The 23376-nt window shown below is 40.4% G+C and overlaps 1 protein-coding gene across 10 annotated transcripts in view; it reads left to right on the top strand.

Annotated features, from left to right (window-relative positions):
* Positions 1 to 23376, top strand: part of ROCK2 (Rho associated coiled-coil containing protein kinase 2) — a 442704-nt gene that overhangs the window by 192679 nt on the left and 226649 nt on the right. For 6 of the 10 annotated variants that reach the window (XR_003855695.1, XM_029595904.1, XM_029595908.1 and 3 more), the window contains exon 3: positions 17067 to 17167. Coding sequence is in view for 9 of the 10 variants with exons in the window: in XM_029595904.1 (XP_029451764.1) it covers positions 17067 to 17167 (101 nt within the window). In the remaining variant the exon portion in view is untranslated. Of the gene's footprint in view, positions 1 to 5095; positions 5286 to 16241; positions 17168 to 23376 lie in introns of those variants that run through there. The other 4 variants (XM_029595909.1, XM_029595910.1, XM_029595912.1 and 1 more) reach the window with 4 other exon arrangements.

Raw genomic sequence — 23376 nt, 5'->3', positions numbered from 1 at the left:
TATTTAAATATTTTTTCAGAAACTGGCATGTTACCTTTTTTGGGCATAAAATATGGTGCTTTCCTGATTTAGTCAAGAGCACTCAAGGTAGACGAAAGATATTTTTGAATATGAGAGCTGAAATATTACAACTAGGAGCACGTTTCAAGTTACAATTTCCCTGTAAATGTCAAATTTTTTTTCCAGGAACAGAACTATGTTTTCTTCGATCCATCCCAGCTCAGGGTTTTCATTGACTCTCATTCTCAGACTCCCTAATAGAAACCATCTACTTATGATAGGTATAGGTATAATAAATAATGTGATGGTTCCTCTCATATGGGCCTATGTTATATTGTTAAATGTTAAATTTTCCCATTTAACTAGCGCTCCCTAGTTAGGGCTCTCCCATTTTTCCTTTATTTTCTAAAGTACAGTTATAATTACAAAGAATGTATTTTTATTTTCTTTATGATAATTTCTATCTGTACTTTATATATTACTTATCAAGTGTATACTTGTTAATGCATCCAAAAATGCATAAATAAATAATTAAAAAAAAAAAGTTGCACATTTAAAACAAATTGGAGAAAATTCTTTTTCACTCATTTCACTGTTAAGCTCTGGAGTTTTGTTGCCGGAAAATGAGATTAGGGCAGTTAGTGTAGCTGGACTTAAAAAACATTTGGAGAAGTTCCTGGAAAAGAAGTTCATAAACTGCTATAAATCAAGTTAACTTAGGGAATAGCAACTATTACTGCCATTAGTAGCATGGATGCTATTTAATGTTTGGGTACATGCCAGGTACTTGTAATCTGGATAGGCCACTCTTGGAAACAGGTTGCTGGGCTTGATAGACGCTCTGTCTGACCCAGTATGGCAATTTCTTATGTTATGATAAAGCCAACAAACCAAACAACCAATGTACTGGTCTCTTATTGATATAGCACACTATCACTGAATATACTTATGTAAGACTCTCTATTCACGAGCAGGCAATTGTATTATCAACTCGTTTGTAATAGGGGTCTATATTACTTTAATTATCAATCCTCCGTGTATTTTGTTTTCTTGATTTTCTTATAGTTTTTTAAAAAAAAATTTTAAAAATTTTTTACCTCGAAAATTATAGGGAAAATCCCAACTGAACAAGTCACACGGGTAATATTGTATACTTGTTAATGTATCTAAATATTTTATTTTGTTTCAATATTACCCGTGTGACTTGTTCAGTTGGGATTTTCCCTATAATTTTTGTGGTAAAAAATTTTTTTTTAAATTTAAAAAAAACCATAAGAAAATCAAGAAAACAAAATACACGGAGGATTGATAATTAAAGTAATATAGACCCCTATGACAAACGAGTTGATAATACAATTGCCTGCTCATGAATAGAGAGTCTCACATAAGTATATTCGGTGATAGTGTGCTATATCAATAAGAGACCAGTACATTGGTTGTTTGGTTTGTTTACATTGGGGTGTACTGGAATACACAGGTTGGTGTGTGTGGGTTTTTTGTGTGATTGCTTATGATAAAGCCAACATGGATTTATCCAAGAGAAGTCTTGCCTCATGAATCTGCAATAACTTTTTTTTTAAGATGTGAATTACTATGTAGATATAGGTAAGCCAGGTGATATAGTCTATCTACATTTTCAGAAAGCATTTGACAAAGTACTTCACAAGAGACTCTTGAGGAAGTTATAAAGTCATGAGATAGGAGGAAAAGTTATATTGTGTATTGAGAACTGGATGAAAGGAAACAGAGAGCAGAGCTAAATGGTTAATTTTCTCAATGGAGAAAGGTGAAAGTGTAGTACCCCAGGGATCCATACTGGGAGTGTTGATTTTTAATATATTTATAAATGATGTAGAGATAACAGCAAATAAGATAATCAGATTTGCTGTTGATACAAAAGAGGATTATGAGAAATTGCAGGAGGACCTTGCAATACTAGGAGACTGGGTATCCGGGGATCGAAATGGCAGATGATGATTAATGTGGACAAGTGCCAAGTGATGCACCTAGAGAAGTGCAACCCAAATTATAGCTACACAATGCAAGGTTCCACTTTAGGAGTTACCACCCAGGAAAAGAATCCTGGCGTCATCAATGATAATTATATTGAAATCCTTGGCTGAGTGACGGCAGCCAAGAAAGCAAATAGAATGCTTGAAATATATAGGAAAAGAATAGAGAATAAAACAGAGAATATCATAATGCCTCTATATCACTCTATAGTGTGACTGCACCTTGAGCATTGTGTGAGATTCTGGTTACTGCATCTCAAAAAAGATATAGCAGAATTAGAAAAGGTACAGAGAAGGGTGACCAAAATAACAGGGATGGAACTATTCTTATATGAGGAAAGGCTAAAGAGGTTAGGGCTCTTCAACTTGGAGAAGCGAATGCTGAGGGGGATATATGATAGAGGTCTATAAAATAATGTGTGGAATGGAATGAATATGTAAACCAGTTATTTACTCTTTCAAAAAGTACAAAGACAGGGGAACATGTAATGAAGTTAATTGATAATATGTTTAAGGCAAATATGAGAAAATATTTTTTTACTCAGCACATACTGGGTAATTAACTCTGGATTTTGTTGCTTGAGGATGTGATGAAAACTGTTAGTGTAGCTGGGTTAAAAAAAAGATTTGGACAGGTTCCTGGAAGAAAAGTCCATAAACCATTATTAAGGTGGACTTTGGGAAATCCACTGCTTATCTCTGAGATAAGCAGAATGGAATCTATCAGCCTTTTGGGATCCTGCCAGGTAGTTGTGACCTGGATTGGGCACTGTTAAAAAGAGGATACAGAGCTTGATTGGACCTCAGTTCTGACCCAGGTATGCCAAATCTTATGCTATCTTCCATTCTTGAATAGTCATCCATAGTTAAATCAAAAGAAACATGTTTGCTTGATTTTTTCTTAATTCCATCATGTGACCAGGGATAAATAGAACCATGTATCTAATCAAATTCATCCTTTTGAAAATTTTTAATTTTAAGTTGTCTGCATTCATAGCTAAATGATTCAATCTTCTTTTTTAAAAGTTCATGTTATGTAGAATAAATTGAAAGCTCATACTTGGGCCGATACAGTAAACCACGCGGGAGAGCTGGCGAGCGCCCAGGCCACTCTCCTGGGCGCGCGATTCACTAAGCCAAGCTATGCAAATTAGGGCCCACGGTAAAAAGGAGGCACTAGGGACATTAGTGCGTCCCTAACGTCTCTTTTTTGACAGCGGCGACTGTCAGCGGGTTTGACAGCCGCCGCTTAATTTTACCGGCGTCGGTTGTCAAACCCGCTGACAGCCACAGGCTCGGAAAACGGACGCTAGCATAATTGAGCGTCCGTCTTCCAACCTGCAGGCCACGAGAAGATTTTTAATTATTTTTTTTTCCATTTTTGGGGCCTCCGACTTTATATCGCTATGATATTAAATCAGAGGGTGTACAGAAAAGCAGTTTTTTCTGTACACCCTCTGTACACTAATAGCACCAGCAACATGCATGTTGCTGGCGCTATTAGTTTTGGGGGAGTTGGCCGCGCATTTTCCACGCAATATTACCCCTTACTGTATAAGGGGTAAAAATAGCGTGTCGAAAACGCGTGGCCAAACGGGGGCTAATGGTGCGCTCAGCTGAGCGTATGATACTGAATCGGCCCGATAGTTGTCCAGTGTATTGAGTTGATATTTTAACTGATCATTTAAATCATCATTGCTACTCCCTATGATTTCAATCAATAGCATCATCAGGTCTAAAGCCTTATTTAATAACATTTTTAGTTTTCACAGGAAATTTTATTTGCAAGTTGAGGGTATTGCAATGGGAGCTGCTTTAGCTTCCGATGTTGCAGATGTGTAATGGTCAAGTTTGAGTGCAGTTGTCTTTATTCATTTTTTTCTCATTTTGTTGTGGCACATTACATTGATGATGTATTTATGATTTGGAAAGGCTCTGTTCAACATCCAATTGAGTTCCATCATTGGTTGAACATATTATGAGAATCTTTGTTTTACATTATAATATGATAAGTCCAAGATTGCTTTTTTAAAAATATTTTGATTGTGAATTCTACATTTGTCACTACCATCCATAGAAAACAAACTGATAGAAATAATTTACTGATATGACAGTTTTCATCCTGCAGCTTTAAAATAGTTTTTGCATGTTTGTCAATTTTTTAGATTGAGATGGTTTTGTTCTTGCCATGATTTTAAACTTAAAAACAAAGGAAGTGCTTGTGAGATTTTGAATGTGGTTATCCATATTCTGTACTTCGAAAAGCATATAAATGTGCCCTTTTTTCGGATAGAGGACAATTGTTATTATAATCAAATATAAAACTTGACTCTTTGGACAAAATATCATATATTATTCATTTTTCAGATATGGCTGCTTGAATTAAACAGATCATATATTGATACTGACATAGTTTGAAGACTCGTACTTATTATCATGTTGCTTACACTAAAGGGATGAATTTGTGGTAAACTAGATTTTGCTGATATATCAAATATGGACAGTGCAATGAGTGATGGTCATGAGTTATGAAAACTGTTGTGTGTCCCTTTAATTTTGTGACTCAGCAATTGATATATCCTACTTCTGGTCAAATTTATTTACTGAGACACTCTACTGAGTTTACATTGAAATCTGTGGTTTATGTGTTATAGTGTCCTTGTGCAATAGTGTATGTAGGAAAGATGAAATGCATGATCAAGACTTGATTGATTGAGTACTGGAGCTGCTTAACTGAGAAATTTAGTCCTCATTGTATTACATTGTATAGAGAGAGGACATGTTTTTGAAGATATAAAATGGTCGATTTTGGCTTGGTTATCTCCCCTCAGATGTGGAGAAGATATTACTCATCAGTTAGTAGAATATGAACAATGATGGATTTTCAGATGATTCAACCTTGGGCTTCAATCTAGTTATGGAATGGGAATCTTTGTTATGATTATTATTTGTCTACTTTTAACAAGAAAGTTTTTTCTTCTTATTGTTCTTTGATTGATATATTCGATTGATACCTATTAGGTGATTCACAGTGTATCATATGACTCTCGGCCAATATTTAACATTCGATGGTTTTGTCCTAGGAAGGACTGTGCAGCATTACGGAAGTCAAAGTCCCTGAAGCAGGCGACGTAATTGCCGAAACACAGCTGTGTTGGTTCTTTCCTTTCTTCAATCAGTAATGGGTTTTTAGAAGATTGCTATATGTGCGATGAAGTACAATGGACATTGAGTATGGAATTTGATTGCTGAGCTGCATTCCATATTGAAAAGATAAGTGATGTTCTTATATTTACACAAGTGATTTTTTTTTTTTTATTATTATAGATGGACATTGATATTCACTTTGTTCTTTTTTGTGAATTCTGTTATTGGATATGAGATAGGCTGTGATTAGTATTCAGCTGTCCTCTATGAATGGATATTATATCCTTAAGAAAATTTGGATCCATTACTTATGAATGTCCGATCTCATATATACACTTTTTCATATATATGAAAATAAGTATTTTTAGTAAAGATTTTGTGAAAATTAAAACAAAAATACCCAAAGTTGTAAAAATGTTTTTCATCACTTTATAAATAATCTGTATCCATGGTGTGAGTTTGCTAATTCTAAAATCGGTGGATTATTTTCTTTTCCTACCTGGTACAATGTGAAATACGTCTTTCTGTAAAATTTAATGCATAATTACTATTTATTTGCAGTTTTTTTTTTTTTTTTTTTTTTTTTTTACAGATTCAAATTAAGAAAACAGTTAATATGGCTCATGCAGAAGTGTTTGTGCCACTTTTCAGTGTAATAACTCCTTTGGCAGAAATAACAGCTTTTGAACTTTTCTCGTAGCCAGCTCAGTCTTTCTATTCTGGTTTTTGGAATATTTTCCTACTCTTTGCAGAAATCTAGCTGAGAAATATTCTTAAGTTTCTTTGCATACACTGCATGTTTAAGATCTCCCTCCAGATTTTCAATAATTAAGTCTGGGATTGTGCAGACTATTTCAAAACCTTAATCTTTCTTTCCTGTAAGTACTTCATGGCTGATTTTGAGGTATGTTTCAGATTGTTGTTTTGCTGAAATATCTAACCTCTTTTTAGATTTAGGTTCTTCACAGGTTATATTGTGGGACATTAGTTTCTAGGATAGGTTTACATTTAGTTGAACCCAGTCTTCCTTCCACCCGCATGATATTTTCTGTGCCACTGGCTGCCACACAACACCTAAGCATAATAGATCGCCCTTGTGCATAATGATTGGCAAGGTATTCTTTACTTCAAATGCTTCACCCTTTTTTTCTCCAAATGTGCCTTGTGTGGTTGTAGCTAAACAGTTCAGTTTTAGTTTTATTAGTCTAAAGCACATTGTTCCAAAAAGATTCAAATTTAGCCAGGTTTTGTTTTATTATTTTCAATCTGTTAAAATCATAAAATAGTAATTTTGCATTAAACATTGCAGAAAGATATTAAACACAACTGTGTACATTGTTTTGTGTAGTCAACTTGGTCCTCGAGTGCCACAAACAGGCTTGGTTTTCAGGATTTCCACAACGAATATGCATAAAATATATTTATATACAGTAAAGACTGTACATTCAAAAATATGTTTTACTTATTCATTATACGTGTCCTGAAAACCAGATCCTGTTTGTGACACTCAAGGACTGGAGTGCTTACCCCTTCTTTAGACAATGACTTTTCTGAATAGATTATAGAAAAAGTTTGCATCTCATAGCTCTTCCATGCAGATCATTATTATGTAAGCCACAGATCAGTAAACTGGGGATCTTGAGCAATCCTGAAAAAGGGCATACTAGCTGCCCAATCAGGAAAGAAAAAAAAACGGCTGAGGTGTTGAGTCTCAGTGCCGTGGAGGCAGTGCAAGCTCAGGATGGAGGGAGCTGCCAGGACATAGTGACGACATTGTAATTATGTCACAGCTTAGCTATGTGTCTCTTTTGGTGGGCCAGGGAGAGGAGCTACTTCTGCTGTGATGGGCTCCAATGGGGGCAGGAGCTGCTTACTCTGGGGCAGAATTAGACATAGGAACAGCTACTGCAGTGTTCCACAACCCAGGAAGAGCTACCACCCTAAGGCCTCAGCCTAGGAGGAGTTCCTGCTGCTGCCGGGTTCTTAGGCAGGAAGAGAGTTTACAGCTGCTGCTTGCTGGAGGAAAAGAAGTGGTGTGGTTGGGGAAGGGAATGGGCAAAGAGACCGGAGAGCTAGAGGAGATGGGAAAGAGGGAATAAAGGCAAAAAGAGTAAAACATTTAAATAAGCAAATCAAAACATGCAGAGAAAATAGATATGTGCAAACAACAGAGAGAAAAATAGGAAAAATTGAGAAAAAGGCAAACAAATATATTAAAAAAGAAAAAATTTGGGCAGGGTGGGATGGAGGCTTTCCTCATTTCCTAAATAGATTTGGCTGACATCTAAGTTTTTTGAAAAAATGTCCAGTTCTTACCAGTGTGGTGTGGACTGTATATCTCTGTGTTGTCTTGTGTGCTTTGATTTGTGTGTGGTCTGTCTTTGTGTTTGATGTGGTTTCTCTGCTTGTGTCTGTGTTTGTCTGGGTATGTTGTGTCTATGTCTCTCTCTCTGTCTGTCTGTCTTCTTTCTGGGGGTGGCATGTCTGTGGTTTTCTGTCTAGGTGTGGTATGCCTATATCTATGTCTCTGTGCCTGTCTGGATGTTTAGTTTGTGTCTTTGTGTGGAGTGTCTTTGTCTCTCTGTCTATCTGTCTGGGTATGAGGTAACTGTCTGAGCAATGGAGTCTTTGTGTCTGTCTGGGTATCTGTTTGACTTTGTGTCTGGTATGAGGTATCTTTCTCTCTGTGTCTGTCTGGGTCAGGGGTTTCTCCTCTGTGTATGTGTGAGCTTACTCCTTTCATAAACTTGAAGAGAAACAAATTGGGCGTTCTGAACTACTAGTTGGCAGTGTGGCTACTTGGTGAATACACTTCAAGGTAGATCTTCAAAAGCTAGTTAGATGGATAACCCACAAGTTATTCATCTAAATGGTTAATGTGGCATATTCAGCCGCTTATCTGGTTAAATTGTAGCTGGATAACTACATATCAGGCTATAATTTAGCAGGATAAAAAGGCGTTTCAGGGGTCTTCCGGGGAGGGACTAAGATATCTGGTTAACCCAGCTGAATATCAGGTATATCCGGCTAGGTTAGCCAGATAATTTTAGACCTGCTGTAAAGCAGATCTAAAATTATCCAGCCTTATGTGGCTGGAACTTGCTACTTATCCCGATATCTTTAAAAGATATCTGGGCATGTAGCGTTGTTACTGTATTGTACAAAAACCCCCCCACAAAAACTCTAAGGGCCTACAGCACCCACCCTGATGTAAATGACAATTGCTGGTCCAGTACACCTAAAATACATTACGGAGCATCTGTACCCCCCCGTACCCTCTTTCCATTTTAAATTTCCAAGTTCCAATTCCCCTCCAATTTTGAACCCCTCCCCCCCCCTCCAGTCTAAAAGTCTATTCCCTCTCTGAACTCCTGTTTCACCCACCTGGACTCCTTCCCCCCGGTGATGAAAAATGATCCCTGCCGGGAGCGAGGGTTCCACTCACCCGCTCTTGGTGGCTGCAGTGCTGCAAACAGTTACCAACAAGGGCCCTGAACTTGGTGGTTGATGAAACAGATAAGTATGGGGAAAATAAGTGTGGGAGTTTGCTAGGCAGACTTAGATGGGCTGATTGGTCTTTTTCTGACATCATTTCTATGTTTCTATGAGTCAGAAGAAAAGGATAACAGACTGAGTCTTCACAATGATAAGTAATAACACTACCACTATCTCTTCATGTCTAACTTTAGCACTGCTCCTACTCAAGCAGGCCTGAGGTCCTAGCCTGCAGTGCAAATACCCTAGTAACCTTTCCTTATGTCTGAGGCCAACCTAGCAATGGAGCATATTCACATTATTGAACCTATACTTGGTCAGGCATATATGGTGAACAAAGAAGTAAAACACAAAAAAAAGAAGCAAGTAAGAAATATAAGGCAGATCCTCCCCATGATGAGTAACAAATCTCCTATAATCTCATCATTTTTTTTTTATATCTTTATTTTCAGTTTTTCCAATTATTGACCAAAACATGAGAATAAGGAACATTTGCATGAAGTACAACTTACAACGGTTATACCCATCTCCGCCCCCCCCCCCCCCAACCGCTACCCCATCTCTGATGTGTAATAACATGCCATGGGGTTTACTACTCCAAGTTACTGTAGAAACAAAGTGCCTTCAGAAAATGAAAAGGATTCAAAGAATTCAGTCTTGGGAGAATGAGGTGGTAGTTATGACAAATCCAGATGTCTACTGCGCGCCTTGGCATTAAGAGAGAGAAGAAACTCAGCCCATCTGTCCATAAACTCCTTATATCTCGCCGGTGTTGACCTCTTGGCTGTAATGTGCTCAAAGATAGCCATATGGTGCAATTTTACTCTCCAAGCAGACACCGTTGGGGCCTCCTCAGTCAACCATGTTTCCAAAATTGATTTCTTTGCCAGCCAAAAATCTTTTTGTAGAAATGTCTTCTGACCAATGGAGATCATGGCCGGTAGTGTCCATCACATCAAAGAAGCAGAACTCTGGTTCATCTGGGATGGATATGTGTAACAGTTCACCAAGAATGATGAACCTTCAATTTGTGCTTGTAAGGTACCCTGAAAACATATACACATGCATATTGCTACATGGTTTCTTCTACCAATTATGTTTCTGACCATCTGTATACATTTTATTTCAAGAAAGAATAGACAATCTTTAAAAATTACAAGGACCATGTGCTATTTGCATCATGAACAGAAATAGAAATCTAATCTCTCTACAGTAAAGAAAGCGTAGGATAAGACACCAAAACCTGTGTATTTTACAGCACGTCCAGAACTGATGCATAAGAGTTCCCACTGCATTTTGACCGGTCCAGAATTATGGAACTCTCTACCAGAATACCTGAGCTCTCAAAGTAACTTTAAATCCTTCAAAAAAGGATTTAAAGTTACCAGAATACCTGAGCTCTCAAAGTAACTTTAAATCCTTCAAAAAAGAGGGTAACTGTTGATGTTGGGTCTTTAGAAAAAGAGTATTCCCCTGAAGAAGCCAGCAGTGGCGAAACGAGGCCCTTGTCGGGATGGATTAAAGCACTGGATGAATGCAATACACCTAGGATTTATGGTTTTTTGGAAACATATATGGTTATTATTTAAGATTTATACATGAGGTTCTTTTCCGGTTTTTCCACCATGCGTATCTCCTCAGTGTCTCCTCAGCGTCTCCTCAGCGTGGGAGACGCTGAGGAGATACGCATGGTGGAAAAACCGGAAAAGACTAGAAAATAGCGTGCGAGAAAGTTTGGGCAAGCGTTTGAACATATTCGAGAGGATATATATTGCTCATCGTGCAATTTAAGGAGTAAGATTGAAGTTTGACGGTATGGCGACTCCATTTTTGAAAGCACTGATTATGTGAAAAAGGTGTGGTGAAGGAGGAGGAGATCCAGGAAGTGAAACTCCTGGCTCATACGAAGGGAGTCGGGAGCCAGGCAGTGAAACTCCTGGTTTATACCAAGGGAGTCGGGTTTCTAACAGAGTGAAGAGGATTACACTCATATTCGGGAGTTTTTCATGATAAACAACGGGAGCCATTGAGCTGGAGTGAATTGAGTGTGTTGTGTCTGAGTCCGCTCCTTCAATTTTAGACACGAGGTGGGAGCCATGGGTAACTGTTGATGTTGGGTCTTTAGAAAAAGAGTATTCCCCTGAAGAAGCCAGCAGTGGCGAAACGAGGCCCTTGTCGGGATGGATTAAAGCACTGGATGAATGCAATACACCTAGGATTTATGGTTTTTTGGAAACATATATGGTTATTATTTAAGATTTATACATGAGGTTCTTGATGTAAGAGGTGTATTCATCAATAAAGACCTAAGTTAATATCAATGGGATTAGGCTGTACAAGGTCCGTTTAGGGTAAGATCGAGGTAAGAAGTAGGTGAGCACTGAGGGATATACTTTAGAGGACTCTATGCTAATTTTAATGTGTATGTACTTTTTGTGACATGTGAAAATTTAATGTGTGTAATGGTGATAGGTGTGTAATGGTGATAGGTGATTAACTTATTAAATAAAGCAATGATTCTTTATCAGTAATAAATCATTTTGAAATATTTTTTGAATTCACATAAGTGCTAGTTGTTTCCCATACATTTGTTAATGTAAGGGAATATATATATATAAATGATCTGGAAAGGAATACGATGAGTGAGGTTATCAAATTTGCGGATGATACAAAATTATTCAGAGTAGCTAAATCACAAGCGGATTGTGCTACACAACAGGAGGACCTTGCGAGACTGGTTGATTGGACATCCAAATGGCAGATGAAATTTAATGTGGACAAGTGCAAGGTGTTGCACATAGGGAAAAATAACCCTTGCTGTAGTTACATGATGTTAGGTTCCATATTAGGAGCTACCACCCAGGAAAAAGATCTAGGCATCATAGTTGATATTACTATGAAATCGTCGGCTGTGTGCTGCAGCAGTCAAAAAAGCAAACAGAATGTTAGGAATTATTAAGATGGGAATGGTTAATAAAACAGATAATGTCATAATGCCTCTGTATTGCTCCATAGTGAGACCACACCTTGAATACTGTGTACAATTCTGGTCGCTGCATCTCATAAAAGATATAATTGCGATGGAGAAGGTACAGAGAAGGGCAACCAAAATGATAAAGGGGATGGAACAACTTCCCTATGAGGAAAGGCTGAAGAGTTTAGAGCTGTTCAGCTTGGAGAAGAGACAGCTGAGGGGGGGTTATGATAGAGATGTTTAAAATCATGAGAGGTCTTGAACGAGTAGATGTGAATCGGTTATTTACACTTTCAATAATAGAAGGACTAGGGGGCATTCCATGAAGTTAGCAAGTACCATATTTAAGACTAATCGGAGAAAATTCTTTTTCACTCAATGCATAATCAAGCTCTGGAATTTGTGGCCAGAGCATGAGGTTAGTGCAGTTAGTATAGCAGGGTTCAAAAAAAGTTTGGATAAGTTCTTGGAGGAAGAAAATCCATTAACTGCTATTAATCAAGTTGACTTAGGGAATGGCCTCTTCTATTACTGGCATCAGTAGCATGGGATCTTCTTGGTGTTTGGGTACTTGCCAGGTTCTTCTGGCCTGGTTTGGCCTCTGTTGGAAACAGGATGCTGGGCTTGATGGACCCTTGGTTATCATGTACTGTGTTGACAGCTTCTATTCACTTAGAGAATCTTTGAAACATACAATTTAACTGAGATACTTAAATTTTTGCACACCACTGTATATAAGGATATTTTATTTATGTAATTTATATTCTGCCTTTCAGCCATTTCAAAGTGGATTCAGGTACTGGGGATATGTCCCTGTTCCCAGTGGGCTCACAATCTAAGGGCCTCATTTACTAAGCTTCAGAGAAAAGCCCCACTAAATCAGGCCCTAAGTTTGTACCTGAGGCAATGGAGGGTGAGGTGACTGGCCCAAGGTTCCAAGAAGCAGCAGGGGGATTTGAACCCTGATTTCTTTGGCTCATAGCTGTAACCACTAGGCTACTCCTTGTACAACTATATTGGGTAAAGTATTATTTATTTATTTATTTGAGGTTTTTTTCTATACCGGCATTCACGGAGTTCGTATCATGTCGGTTTACATAAAACAAGGGGTGATCAATAAATTATAAACGTACATAACTATAACATGAGAGTATACATTTGCAAAATATAACAAATTATAACAAGTGCGCAGAAAGAAGCAGTTACAATAAAACAAGGATGGTAGGATGGTTTATTACTTATAAAACCTCTTGAACTTTAGCAAATAGAGTATAGGTTAATAAGTTGATGATGCTCAACTTGAAGGGAATTTTGGGTAGCAACATTTTGAGCAAGAAAATAGTTGCTTAAATTCCTGTGTGCCATTTTGCCTAGTTTCAGAAAATATAGTTGTGGATGGCTGTCTTATTCAGCACAAAAGGAGATGGGGTATGCCCACCACAGGCAAAAAAAAGAAAACTGTCAGTGAAGAGTGGCAGTGATAAAAACGATAAAATAAAATCATATAATCGTATAAAATGAATGTTGATAATTTTAATAAATAAAATCACTCTATAGAAACATTAATGTAAACCATAAATATAAGAGCTCTAAAAACCTGACATGAGCATGTTTTGGCAAATATGCCAGCAACAGGACATATAAACTATCAACATTGAAACAAATGTAATATGTATAGTGTCAACAATATTTAATACATGTAGTAAACAAAATTATTAAAAATGTATAAAATCAGTCCCAGCTAAATGTCCTGTAACATATTCATATTATTATAGATTAATTTAAGAGATCTGCAGTATAAAGTACAATTCTTGTATGGTTTTTCCTATTAATCATATAAAAGGACAAGATCCAGATCATGTATCATATACCTTATATTATGAAAACATGTTACCGATAAATGTTTTGGCACTTTGTTAGTAAGATTTTAACCAAATATAAATGTACGAGCTTCTCTGTAAACCGTTGTGATGGTGCATTACTAAACGACGGTATAGAAAAGATTTTAAATAAATAAATATTCATAGATACCCCTCATGTATAGGGTTTTGTTTCTTTCATCATGTAGATTTTTCTGAGCTTTGCCTATAGGCATTTTTATCTGCAGAAAAAAACAGTGCTTAAAAAAAGTGAAAAGTAACATTGCTAATATCTTACTCTCTTTACTAATGTGGCCTTTTTTTTTTTTTTTTTTTTTAAATCTTTCTTTATTAAAATTTTCAAAATTTAAACAGTACCAGTCACATCAATCAGTAACATCAAAATGCCATATCCCCGAACCCCTCCCCGAGGCCTCTTTTTAATGGCTGAGAGCAGATGATGATAGAGAGGACTGGGCTACTTCCTACTAAGGTGGTCTTACACTTTCGCCCGGCTTGCTGACACCCTTAGGGGCGGATTTTCAGAGCCCTGCTCGCGTAAATCCGCCCAAAACCGGGCGGATTTACGCGAGCAGGGCCCTGTGCGCCGGGAAGCCTATTTTACATAGGCCTACCGGCGCGCGCAGAGCCCCGGGACTCGCGTAAGTCCCGGGGTTTTCGGAGGGGGCGGGCCCGAACCGCGCGGCGTTTTCGGGGCGTGTCGGGAGCGTTCCGGGGGCGTGGCTACGACCCGGGGCGGCCCGGGGGCGTGGCCGCGCCCTCCGGACCCGCCCCCAGGTCGCGTCCCGGCGCGCAGGAGGCCCGCTGACGCGCGTGGATTTACGCCTCCCTCTGGGAGGCGTAAATCCCCCGACAAAGGTAAGGGGGGGGTTTAGACAGGGCCGGGCGGGTGGGTTAGGTAGGGGAAGGGAGGGGAAGGTGAGGGGAGGGCAAAGGAAAGTTCCCTCCGAGGCCGCTCCGATTTCGGAGCGGCCTTGGAGGGAACGGGGGTAGGCTGCGCGGCTCGGCGCGCGCCGGCTATACGAAATCGATAGCCTTGCGCGCGCCGATCCAGGATTTTAGCGGATACGCGCGGATACGCGCGTATCTACTAAAATCCAGCATACTTTTGTTTGCGCCTGGAGCGCAAACAAAAGTAGGCTATTCGCGCTCGTTTTAAAATCCGCCCCTTATTGTACAATACATTTTTTGTTTATATTTTGCCTTTTTAATTGTGCTTTGACTGATCCTATTTTGTGTTGCATATCTTGTTTGAGGACAGTGGTTTTGTGGGTTGTTTGTATTTAGAAAACCAGTACAACACAAGTACAGAACATCTTAAAGATGTTGTTGCTCTTTCCTGTTGGGAGAAGACAATCTGGAGCTTCTACTAGCTACTAATCATCCTACTTAGTCCAAAATCTTTGTGGTCTTATACACGTGAATATCCATCCTCTTAGGGATACCACTGGGGTGTTCATAACTGTCCATGGTCATACAAATTCTGAAAAGGAGTGATTTCACATTAGAGAGATTGGGATTTCCAACATCTCTCTCAAAATAAGCAAACAAAGCTTAGCTCTCAAGGCAATCATAAAATGTATTTTATCAAATTTCTATAAAGTTACGTAACAGGAAAAAAATTGTTCATCCGCTTTTATATTTATTAGAGAAATTATAGGCCTATAGCCTATTCAGATTTCAAGTTTGTTACTGGTATCTTTTTCACCAACTTGGGTTATTCATCAAAATGCTTTATGGCGTTAACGCACATGATAACAGCATAACGTATGCGTTAACGGCATAATGCATGCAATATTTGTTACTGCATGGTATGATTGCAAATTTTTTGAAGGGGCGGGATTAATGAAAATGAGGGACAATATAGCACTGTGTGATAGCATAACGCATGCTGTCGCATGTTTTTAACGCCAGAAATAATGACACCTTTTTTCCTGGCATTAAGCTGTGCAATATGCGTGAAACGGCCATAACACAATTTGTGTTTAAGATTGCAAATTGCATTTTGGCCATTTCTGGGCTTGAGGAGGGGGGGTGGAGTGGAGAGAGAGATCCTCTGGGGAGGCCTTCACAGTATTCAACTATTTATATCACTATAGGAGGGCCAGCTAATAACTCGAGGTGAGGTGTTGGTGGTGGTTAGGGGCCAGTTTTTTTTTTAATAATTTATTTTTTATTACTTTTACAATAAGATATCAATAATAACAATTTAATGATATCCGTCAAGAAAATGAGCATTTATAATTCTTATTACAAGAAACTCTCAAAGGAAAATACATTATATGACACATACACAAACAGGTAGTGGGGGGGAGCAATAAACCATGAAATACATAATAAGAAATACGAAGGCGAGTAAGCATATACCCCAATATTACTTTTGCCTAAACATACAGAGCTTACTAGGTGTGCAAGTCTAGAAAGACCTGTAATTGTGAAGGTTAAAAAAAAAAAGGTATTTAACATCTCCCCTCTTGATTTTACATTTACATGGATACTGCAGCATGAAAGTTTCACAAAGATGAGATTTCTACTATGTTCTCTCGCCCTAGCTTGATAGAAATCTCATCTTTGTGAGACTCTCCTCCCTCCAAATGATGTCAAATCTTCACCAAGGTATACTGTGTTCATACATCTCACTCTGCATGTAAAACTGGCCCCTAAACCAACACCTCACTTCGAGCTGTTAGGTGGCCCTCCTATAATGATATAAATAGCTGACTACTATGAAGACTATATAAATAATCTCTTTCTCTTTCTCTCTCTCCCTCTTCCCCCCCCTCCCCCCCCCCCCCCATAGTAATAGCAACTTGTCTGGGCACTTCGAGAGCTGCGCAATAGGACCCCGCGATAACACTACCTAAGCAAAGTGTGTGGTGCGGTAATTCTAAAATTACCATAAACACACCCCTTTTTCTTAACCGCGGGCATTATGAATGTGATGATATAGCATTTTGATTAATCTAGGGATTGGCTTCTGTTTGGTTACTATAATATTTTATGACTTGATTTTATTTATTAAAATTGACACAAACTAGTTTTTATGTAGTTTATACAGTTTTTAATATTTTTTCTTGCAAGTTCTCTTTGCGGACAACTACATTATTCAGTCATTGTTTTCACAAAGAAGAGGAAAGGGTTGGCACAGATCCTTGTGATTGTTGTCACAGATTCACTACCCTTGTCTCTCGATGAAAATAGAGGCTGAGAGCAATGTACAATCCTCCCATAAGCTCTGCTGTTTTGAAACTGCTGCCCTTATCCCACAATGGATACTTTCACATGCCAAGCACTGTAAAATATTTGATATCATCTTGTAGATATTGATGCATAGTAGATCAGAGCTTAAGATATTAGGAAGTTATATGAGATAATCTTGGATGTTTGCAAAGAATTGAAAATAGTAATCTGATTATAAATTATCATAGCAGTAAAATTATCTTATTTTGTAACTCAATGCATGAATGTCAGCATTAGCATTTCATTTCTTTTATTTGTTGTGATGTACATTATCCAAAGCACTTTCATGTTTAAATTATTTTTTCAAATGTGTTTTAGATGAGAAAATTGTGGGGAAAGTTCGAGAATTGCAGATGAAAGCTGAAGACTATGATGTTGTAAAGGTGATAGGAAGAGGTGCTTTTGGAGAAGTCCAGCTGGTAAGAATATTGTCTGTAAATGAGATCATATTGACCACATCACACTGATGAACTAGAATAAAGCTGTTTAGACTTGGCAGTAGTAATCTGCATTTGTATAATAAATTATAAACATTATGGATAAGCAAGTTTGCTTATCCATAATGTTTATAATTTATTATAAACAGTGTGTCCGTAGATAGCAGGATGAATTAGCCATGCTGTTATGGGACTGTCAGTCAGGCGTCGGAGGCGGAGCTTTCCAAAGCTAATACAGATCTTAGCTCTGTGTGGCTGCGCGTGTGTTCCCGTGCAGGAAGACAGAATATACTCAGTCTGTATTATAGTAGTAAGAAAATCTGTCCAGGGAGGTGGGTGGGTCAGCATGGCTAATTCATCCTGCTATCTACGGAAACACCATTTACGGTAAGCAAACTTGCTTTTTCCCTTCGATAGGGCTGAATTAGCCATGCTGTCATGGGAGTCCCTAGCTCCCAGTCATGCTAAGTCATTTATTTGCTGCTTATTAGTATTATTATTATTATTTTTTTTTTGCGTGACTTAGCGTGGACAGCCGATTGGAAAGTTATGAAGTTAAGGTATCCAAGACCGCTCGTCCCAGCTTGGCATCTTGAGATGTTTGCTGGTCTAAACAGTAATGGGATGTGAAAGTATGTAGAGATGACCAGGTGGTCGCTTTACAGAGGTCAAGAGGTGGAACATGACGTAGGTGGGCCAACGAGGTGGAGATTGCTCGCAGTTGATGAGCATTCAGTTTAAATTGCAGTATTATGTCCCTCTTGTTCTAACAATTGAATGCATTGTGCTATCCAGGTAAAAATTGTCTGTTTTGCCACTGGCAGACCAGGGGCATTCGGATTAAAGGAGAGGAATAGTTGGGATGGTCTTGAGTTGGTCTATGTCCTAGTCTTATAGTAGGCTAGCGCCCTTTTACAGTCTAGGGTATGGAGTAATTTCTCTTGTTCATTGTGGTGTGGTTTTGGAAAAAACATAGGGAGTTCTATGGAAAGGTTGATGTGAAATGCTGAGACCACCTTCGGCAAGAAGGATGGATGAGTCCGTAGCTCTGCCTTGTGGTGGAAGAACTGAAGGTAGGGCTCGTAATGTACAAGTGCTTATAGTTCACTGACTCGGCGAACTGAGGTTACCACTATGAGGAACACACTTTCCATGTGAGGTATTTCACATGTGCCGAGTCCAATGGTTCGAATGGAGGGAGCATTAATTGCTCTAGGACTAAATTGAGATTCCAGGCCACTGGAGATTTGGATATTGGGGGTCGGAGATGGTAGAGGCTCCTAATGAATCTAGAAACCAGTGGGTGATGGGATACTGGGTGGCTTGGAGTGGCCTGTGGCAGGCTGCTATGGACTTAGGTGTACTCAGATGGAAGTGGTCGCTAACCCTGCTGAGTATAAGGTGAATAGGTAATCTAGTAGGTCTGTTGGAGTGCAATCAAAGGGATCGTAGTGATTAGTGGTGCACCAGGACTCATAACGCTTCCATTTTAATTGGTATGCATTCCTGGTAGATGGCTTTCTGGCCACAAGCAAAATGGTTTGGGTTTCTTCTGATATCCCTTGATCCTTCAGTACTGCCGGTTCATTCTCCACGCTGTCAGGTGGAGTGAGTCTTGCATGGGGTGGAGAAGAGCTCCGTGCTCTTAGGATAGAAGACCATCTTTGTGTCCCAATGAAATGGGGATATCGATTGATAGGCGTAGGAGGAGGTATGCATACCAAGGTTGCCTGGGCCATGCTGGGGCGATGAGGATCAGGTCTTCCATCTCGGCTATGCGTTTTTGGAGCGTGCGTGTTATAAGTGGAATCTGTGGGAATGCATACATCAGGCTTCATGACCACGGAAGAAAGAAGGCGCCCTGAGCTGTGCGGCGGTGACTGGGAAACAGTTAGCAGAACTGAGGTACTTTCCTGTTGTGTTCTGTGGCAAAGAGATCCATGGACGGTGTCCCCCATTGATTGAAAATGTCGTCGGCCACTTGCTGGTTTAGAGACAACTCAACCTGTCCGCCCAAGTATTGGCTATACCGGGAACATATGTTGCTTGTAGATGGATTGCATGACGAGTCTTCCAATCCCATAAGAGAAGTGCTTCCCTGTAGAGTATCCATGAACCTGACCCTCCTTGTTTGTGGATATAAATCATGGCTACTTGATTGTCCGTGTATATTATGACTCTTTTCCCTTGCAAGTTTGCTCGAAAGGTTTTGAGGGCATATCGAATCGCTCTGAGCTCGAGAACTCTGTTGTGAGAACTCTGTTGTGAGGTGGCATTGTGAAAAGTGCTCCTCTTTGAAGCACCTGCGGTTTTAACCACCAATTCAAGTCCATGATCATGTCTGGAGTCAAGTTGATTTTCCGAGAGAAAGGTTGCGATGTTGTGACCACTGGTGCTTTAGTCCCCATTGGAGTCAGCAAATGTGAAGACGGGTATTCAGAACCATGTGAATGGCTGCCGCCATATGACCCAATACCGATAGTATTTGGCGGGCTTTTGGTCTAGCCATAGACCTTAGGTGTTTGGTAAGCATCTGAAGCAGTAATCTTTGGTCTCTGGGAAGAAAAGTTCTGCTTTTGATCGTGTCCAACAATGCTCCTATGAACTGAAGTGTTTGGGATGGTTCTAGGCTTGATTTTTCGTAATTGATAATGAGGCCTAGATCTTGAAGACACGAAATGGTCTGTTGTAGGTGGGTTAGTAGGGTTAGTAGATCTGAGGCTACTAGGAGCCAGTCGTCTATATGAGGAAATAATTGGATTCCCAGCTTTCGAAGGTGGGCCATCACCATTGCTATGCACTTTGTGAATACCCGAGGGGCTGCTGAGAGGCCGAAGGGGAGAACCTTGTATTGGTAATGTTGTTTCTTGAGGTGGAAGCAGAGGTATTGCCATGAAGAGGGGTGCATTGGAATATGAGTGTAAGCATTCTTCGAGTCTAATGAGTACATCCAATCGTTGGGTTGAAGAAGGGGAAGAATCGTTTTCAGGGAGACAATTTTTAATTTCTCTCTGACTAGATGTTTGTTTAACTTGCGTAAGTCCAGAATCGGGCGCAGACCTCCCGATTTTTTTTTGGAATTAAGAAGTAAGGGGAATAAAAACCTGTATTGTGGAGGATTGGGGGTAAGACTCGAATTGCTTGTTGATGCTGAAGGAATAATATCTCTTCGGTTAACTGAAGATGATTGGAGCACATGCTTGTGCTTGGGATGAGATGTGGCAGGGAAGGTCTGGAGAGGAAGCATAGTTGATAGCCCTGATGGACTATTTCTAGAACCCAGCGATTGTTGTGATTTGTGACAGGCTTGACTGAATGCCCTGATTCTCCCTCCCACAGTGGTGGGGGGTGGTGGCCTTGCTGGAGTTAAAAAGAGGGTGGGGCGTTTGAAGCAGTAAGGGTGGTTGACCTTGTTGACATTGTGTGTGTGGCCTACCTCGATGTTGTTGCTGTTGGGACGATTGTTGAGGTGGTTGAGGATAAGGAGGTGGCCTATAAGACGGATAGGCTCTGAACGGTCATTTCTGGTATGATGCTCTACGAGCCGGTGCAAAGTATTGGCGGGAGAAGGCTCCATATGTATTGGAAGACAATAAGGCCTGAAATAAAATAGCGGAGCTGCTCCTCCTTTTAGAATGAGGCATCGATGGACTTGCAGTGAATTTATCTCCCCCTCTTTCCCACAAGTTGGGGAAGGTTCCTCCCACCATGATGCCGTTTCCTGGATCTGCCACAGATCAGGAGTTGAACACTGTGCAGAAGATTAAGGCAATAGCTGAGGTGTGGAGAAAGGTGTCAAATAGGACTAGGGATACCACTTGGGACTGTCTCTCTCAGTGCCAAAGAAACTAGAGCTGTTAATATGAAGCTCCACAGAGGCAGAGAGGTCCTTAACACCTAGGTGAGAATCTGCCTCCTTGGTGTAGCTGCCTTCATTGTTTATGGTACAGAAGATCCCCATGGCATTGAGCCATATGTTCTACATGGATCTGACACAAACCTTGTGTGCTGTCCAGTTCTTTGGTATGGAGCACTTCCTCAGCATGGCCACCTAAGGCTGCTTCCTTGTTGGAGTGGAATGCTTTGGTGTGTAAGCATGCTATGCCGTTCAAGGAAATTTCTCTGTTGCCACTGACCAGATCTGGCACTAGCCAGCAAGAGGTGTTGACACAACTGATGTGGAGTGCTTCTGAGACGGTAATTTATACAGTTACCTCTGTGTCCCCAGGTTCCCGCTCAGTGAGCAGGCATTGGCAACCCTTAGTGAAAATGAACCAATTTGGGTTTCTGATGGGGATGTCTCTCCAACTCCAGCACAAAAATCCCTCAGCTTGTGGGAGCTCAGCTTTCAGAACTGGTGAAGCATTTATTTGCCTTATTAAGTACTGAAGATTGGAGAAGTAGATTGGAATCCCTTCTGTCTAAGATGAAGGGAACTTTTCCACATTGGGGGGGGCTAGTCAAAGTTCCCCAGAGAATCATACTTCACCCTAGGGGCTTCCAAAATTGGTAAATATACTTCCTCTAGGGTAGCACCTTCTTGGATTGGAAGAGGCTCAGTTCATTCTGAGTTCCTGTGAGATGTTACCCCCTCAGACCAAGAAAGGTCCTCTCCTCGGTCACCATCATCATAGTCATGATTATAAGACCTTGCCATACTGGGTCAGACCGAAGGTTCTTCATGCCCAGTATCCTGTTTCCCACAGTGGCCAATTAAGATCACAAGTACCTGGCAAACAGTAAATAGATCCCATGCCTCTATTGTGCAATGATAAGTAGTGGATATTTCTTAAGTCTTCTTGGTTAATAGTTTTTCTCCTCCAGGAATTTTTCCAAGCCTTTTTTAAAACCCAGCTCAGCTAACTGCCTTAACCACATCATCCAATAATGAATTCCAGAGCTTAATTTTGCATTGAGTGGAAAATAATTTTCTCTGATTTGTTTGAATGTGCTACTTATTAACTTCATGGAGTACCCCCTAGTCTTTGTATTTTTTTTTAAAGATTAAATGATGAATTTACAGTTACTTGTTCTATGGCACTCATGATTTTATAGTCCTCTAACGCAGCGATTCTCAACCGGTGTGTCGCAACACACTAGTGTGTCGCCAAGCATCGGCTGATGTGTCGCGTGCTCCCGGTCTCTCCTGCTGCTCTTTCTTCCCTGCTGCCGTTGCCGCCGGGCTATCAGAACGTTCAAGCCCAGTGGGAACGGCAGCAGTGGTAGAAGAAGCAGTGGCACCCGCGGCTGGCCTTTTCTTTTTCCCGCCCCCCCCCCCCCCCGTGACCCGGAACAGGAAGTGATACGCGGTGCGCGGGAAGGAGAAAGACCGTGTCGCGTGATAAAGTAGCAGCGGCGGCTGCAGCATCGGCCCCCGAGCAATTGAAGCAGAGACAGCAGCATGAGCCTCCCACGGCCGATGGGATTCTTCTTTCTTGGCCTGCGGGGGCTGGAGGAGGCTGATGCAGCTACCATTTGGGGGGGGGAGGAGGAAGTGAATGAGAGAAAGCGAGAGAAGCAGTCAGCCAGCTTGTGTGTAAGTGACAGAATGTATTTGATTGAGAGCATGTGTGTGATTGAGAGAAACTGGTCAGAGAGCTGATGTGTGTGTATATGTGAGAGACAATGAAAGTGACTGCTCAAGGAGATGACTGATGTGTATGTGAGAGTGTGAGACAGTCAGGGATGTGACTGATGTGTGTGTGTGTGTGAGAGAGAAAAAGCATGGAAGTGAGAAATCTGGGTATGTGAGAAAGCATGGGGAGTAAGAAGCCTGGTGTTGTGGGGGTGTGTGTGTGTGTGTGAAAAAGCATGGGAGTGAGAAGCCTGATTATGTGAGAGAGAGCATGGGAGTGGGAAGCCTGTGTGTGTGTGTGCATGCATGAGCGAGAGACTGGTTGGTAAGGTGACTGTGTGTGTGAGAGAAAGAGACTGGTGTGTGTGAATGTGAGAGAGAGAATGTGATTCAGGGAATGAGAAGCCTGTGCAGTGGAGAGCGAGCATGGAAATGAGACAGAGACTGGTATGTGTGTGTGTATGTGTGTGTAACAGAGAGAAAGTGATTATGGGAATGAGAAGCCTGTGCATGTGAAGAGTGAGCATGGGAGTGAGAAACCTGGGTGTGTGTGACACACAGCATGGGAGGGAGAAGCCTGTATATCTGAAAGAGAACATGGGAGTGGGAAGCCTGT

The sequence above is a fragment of the Rhinatrema bivittatum genome, chromosome 3, assembly GCF_901001135.1.
Source record: "Rhinatrema bivittatum chromosome 3, aRhiBiv1.1, whole genome shotgun sequence".
Taxonomy (NCBI): domain Eukaryota; kingdom Metazoa; phylum Chordata; class Amphibia; order Gymnophiona; family Rhinatrematidae; genus Rhinatrema; species Rhinatrema bivittatum.
Note: the sequence above shows the minus strand (reverse complement) of the source record. Positions and strands in the feature narration are given on the sequence as shown.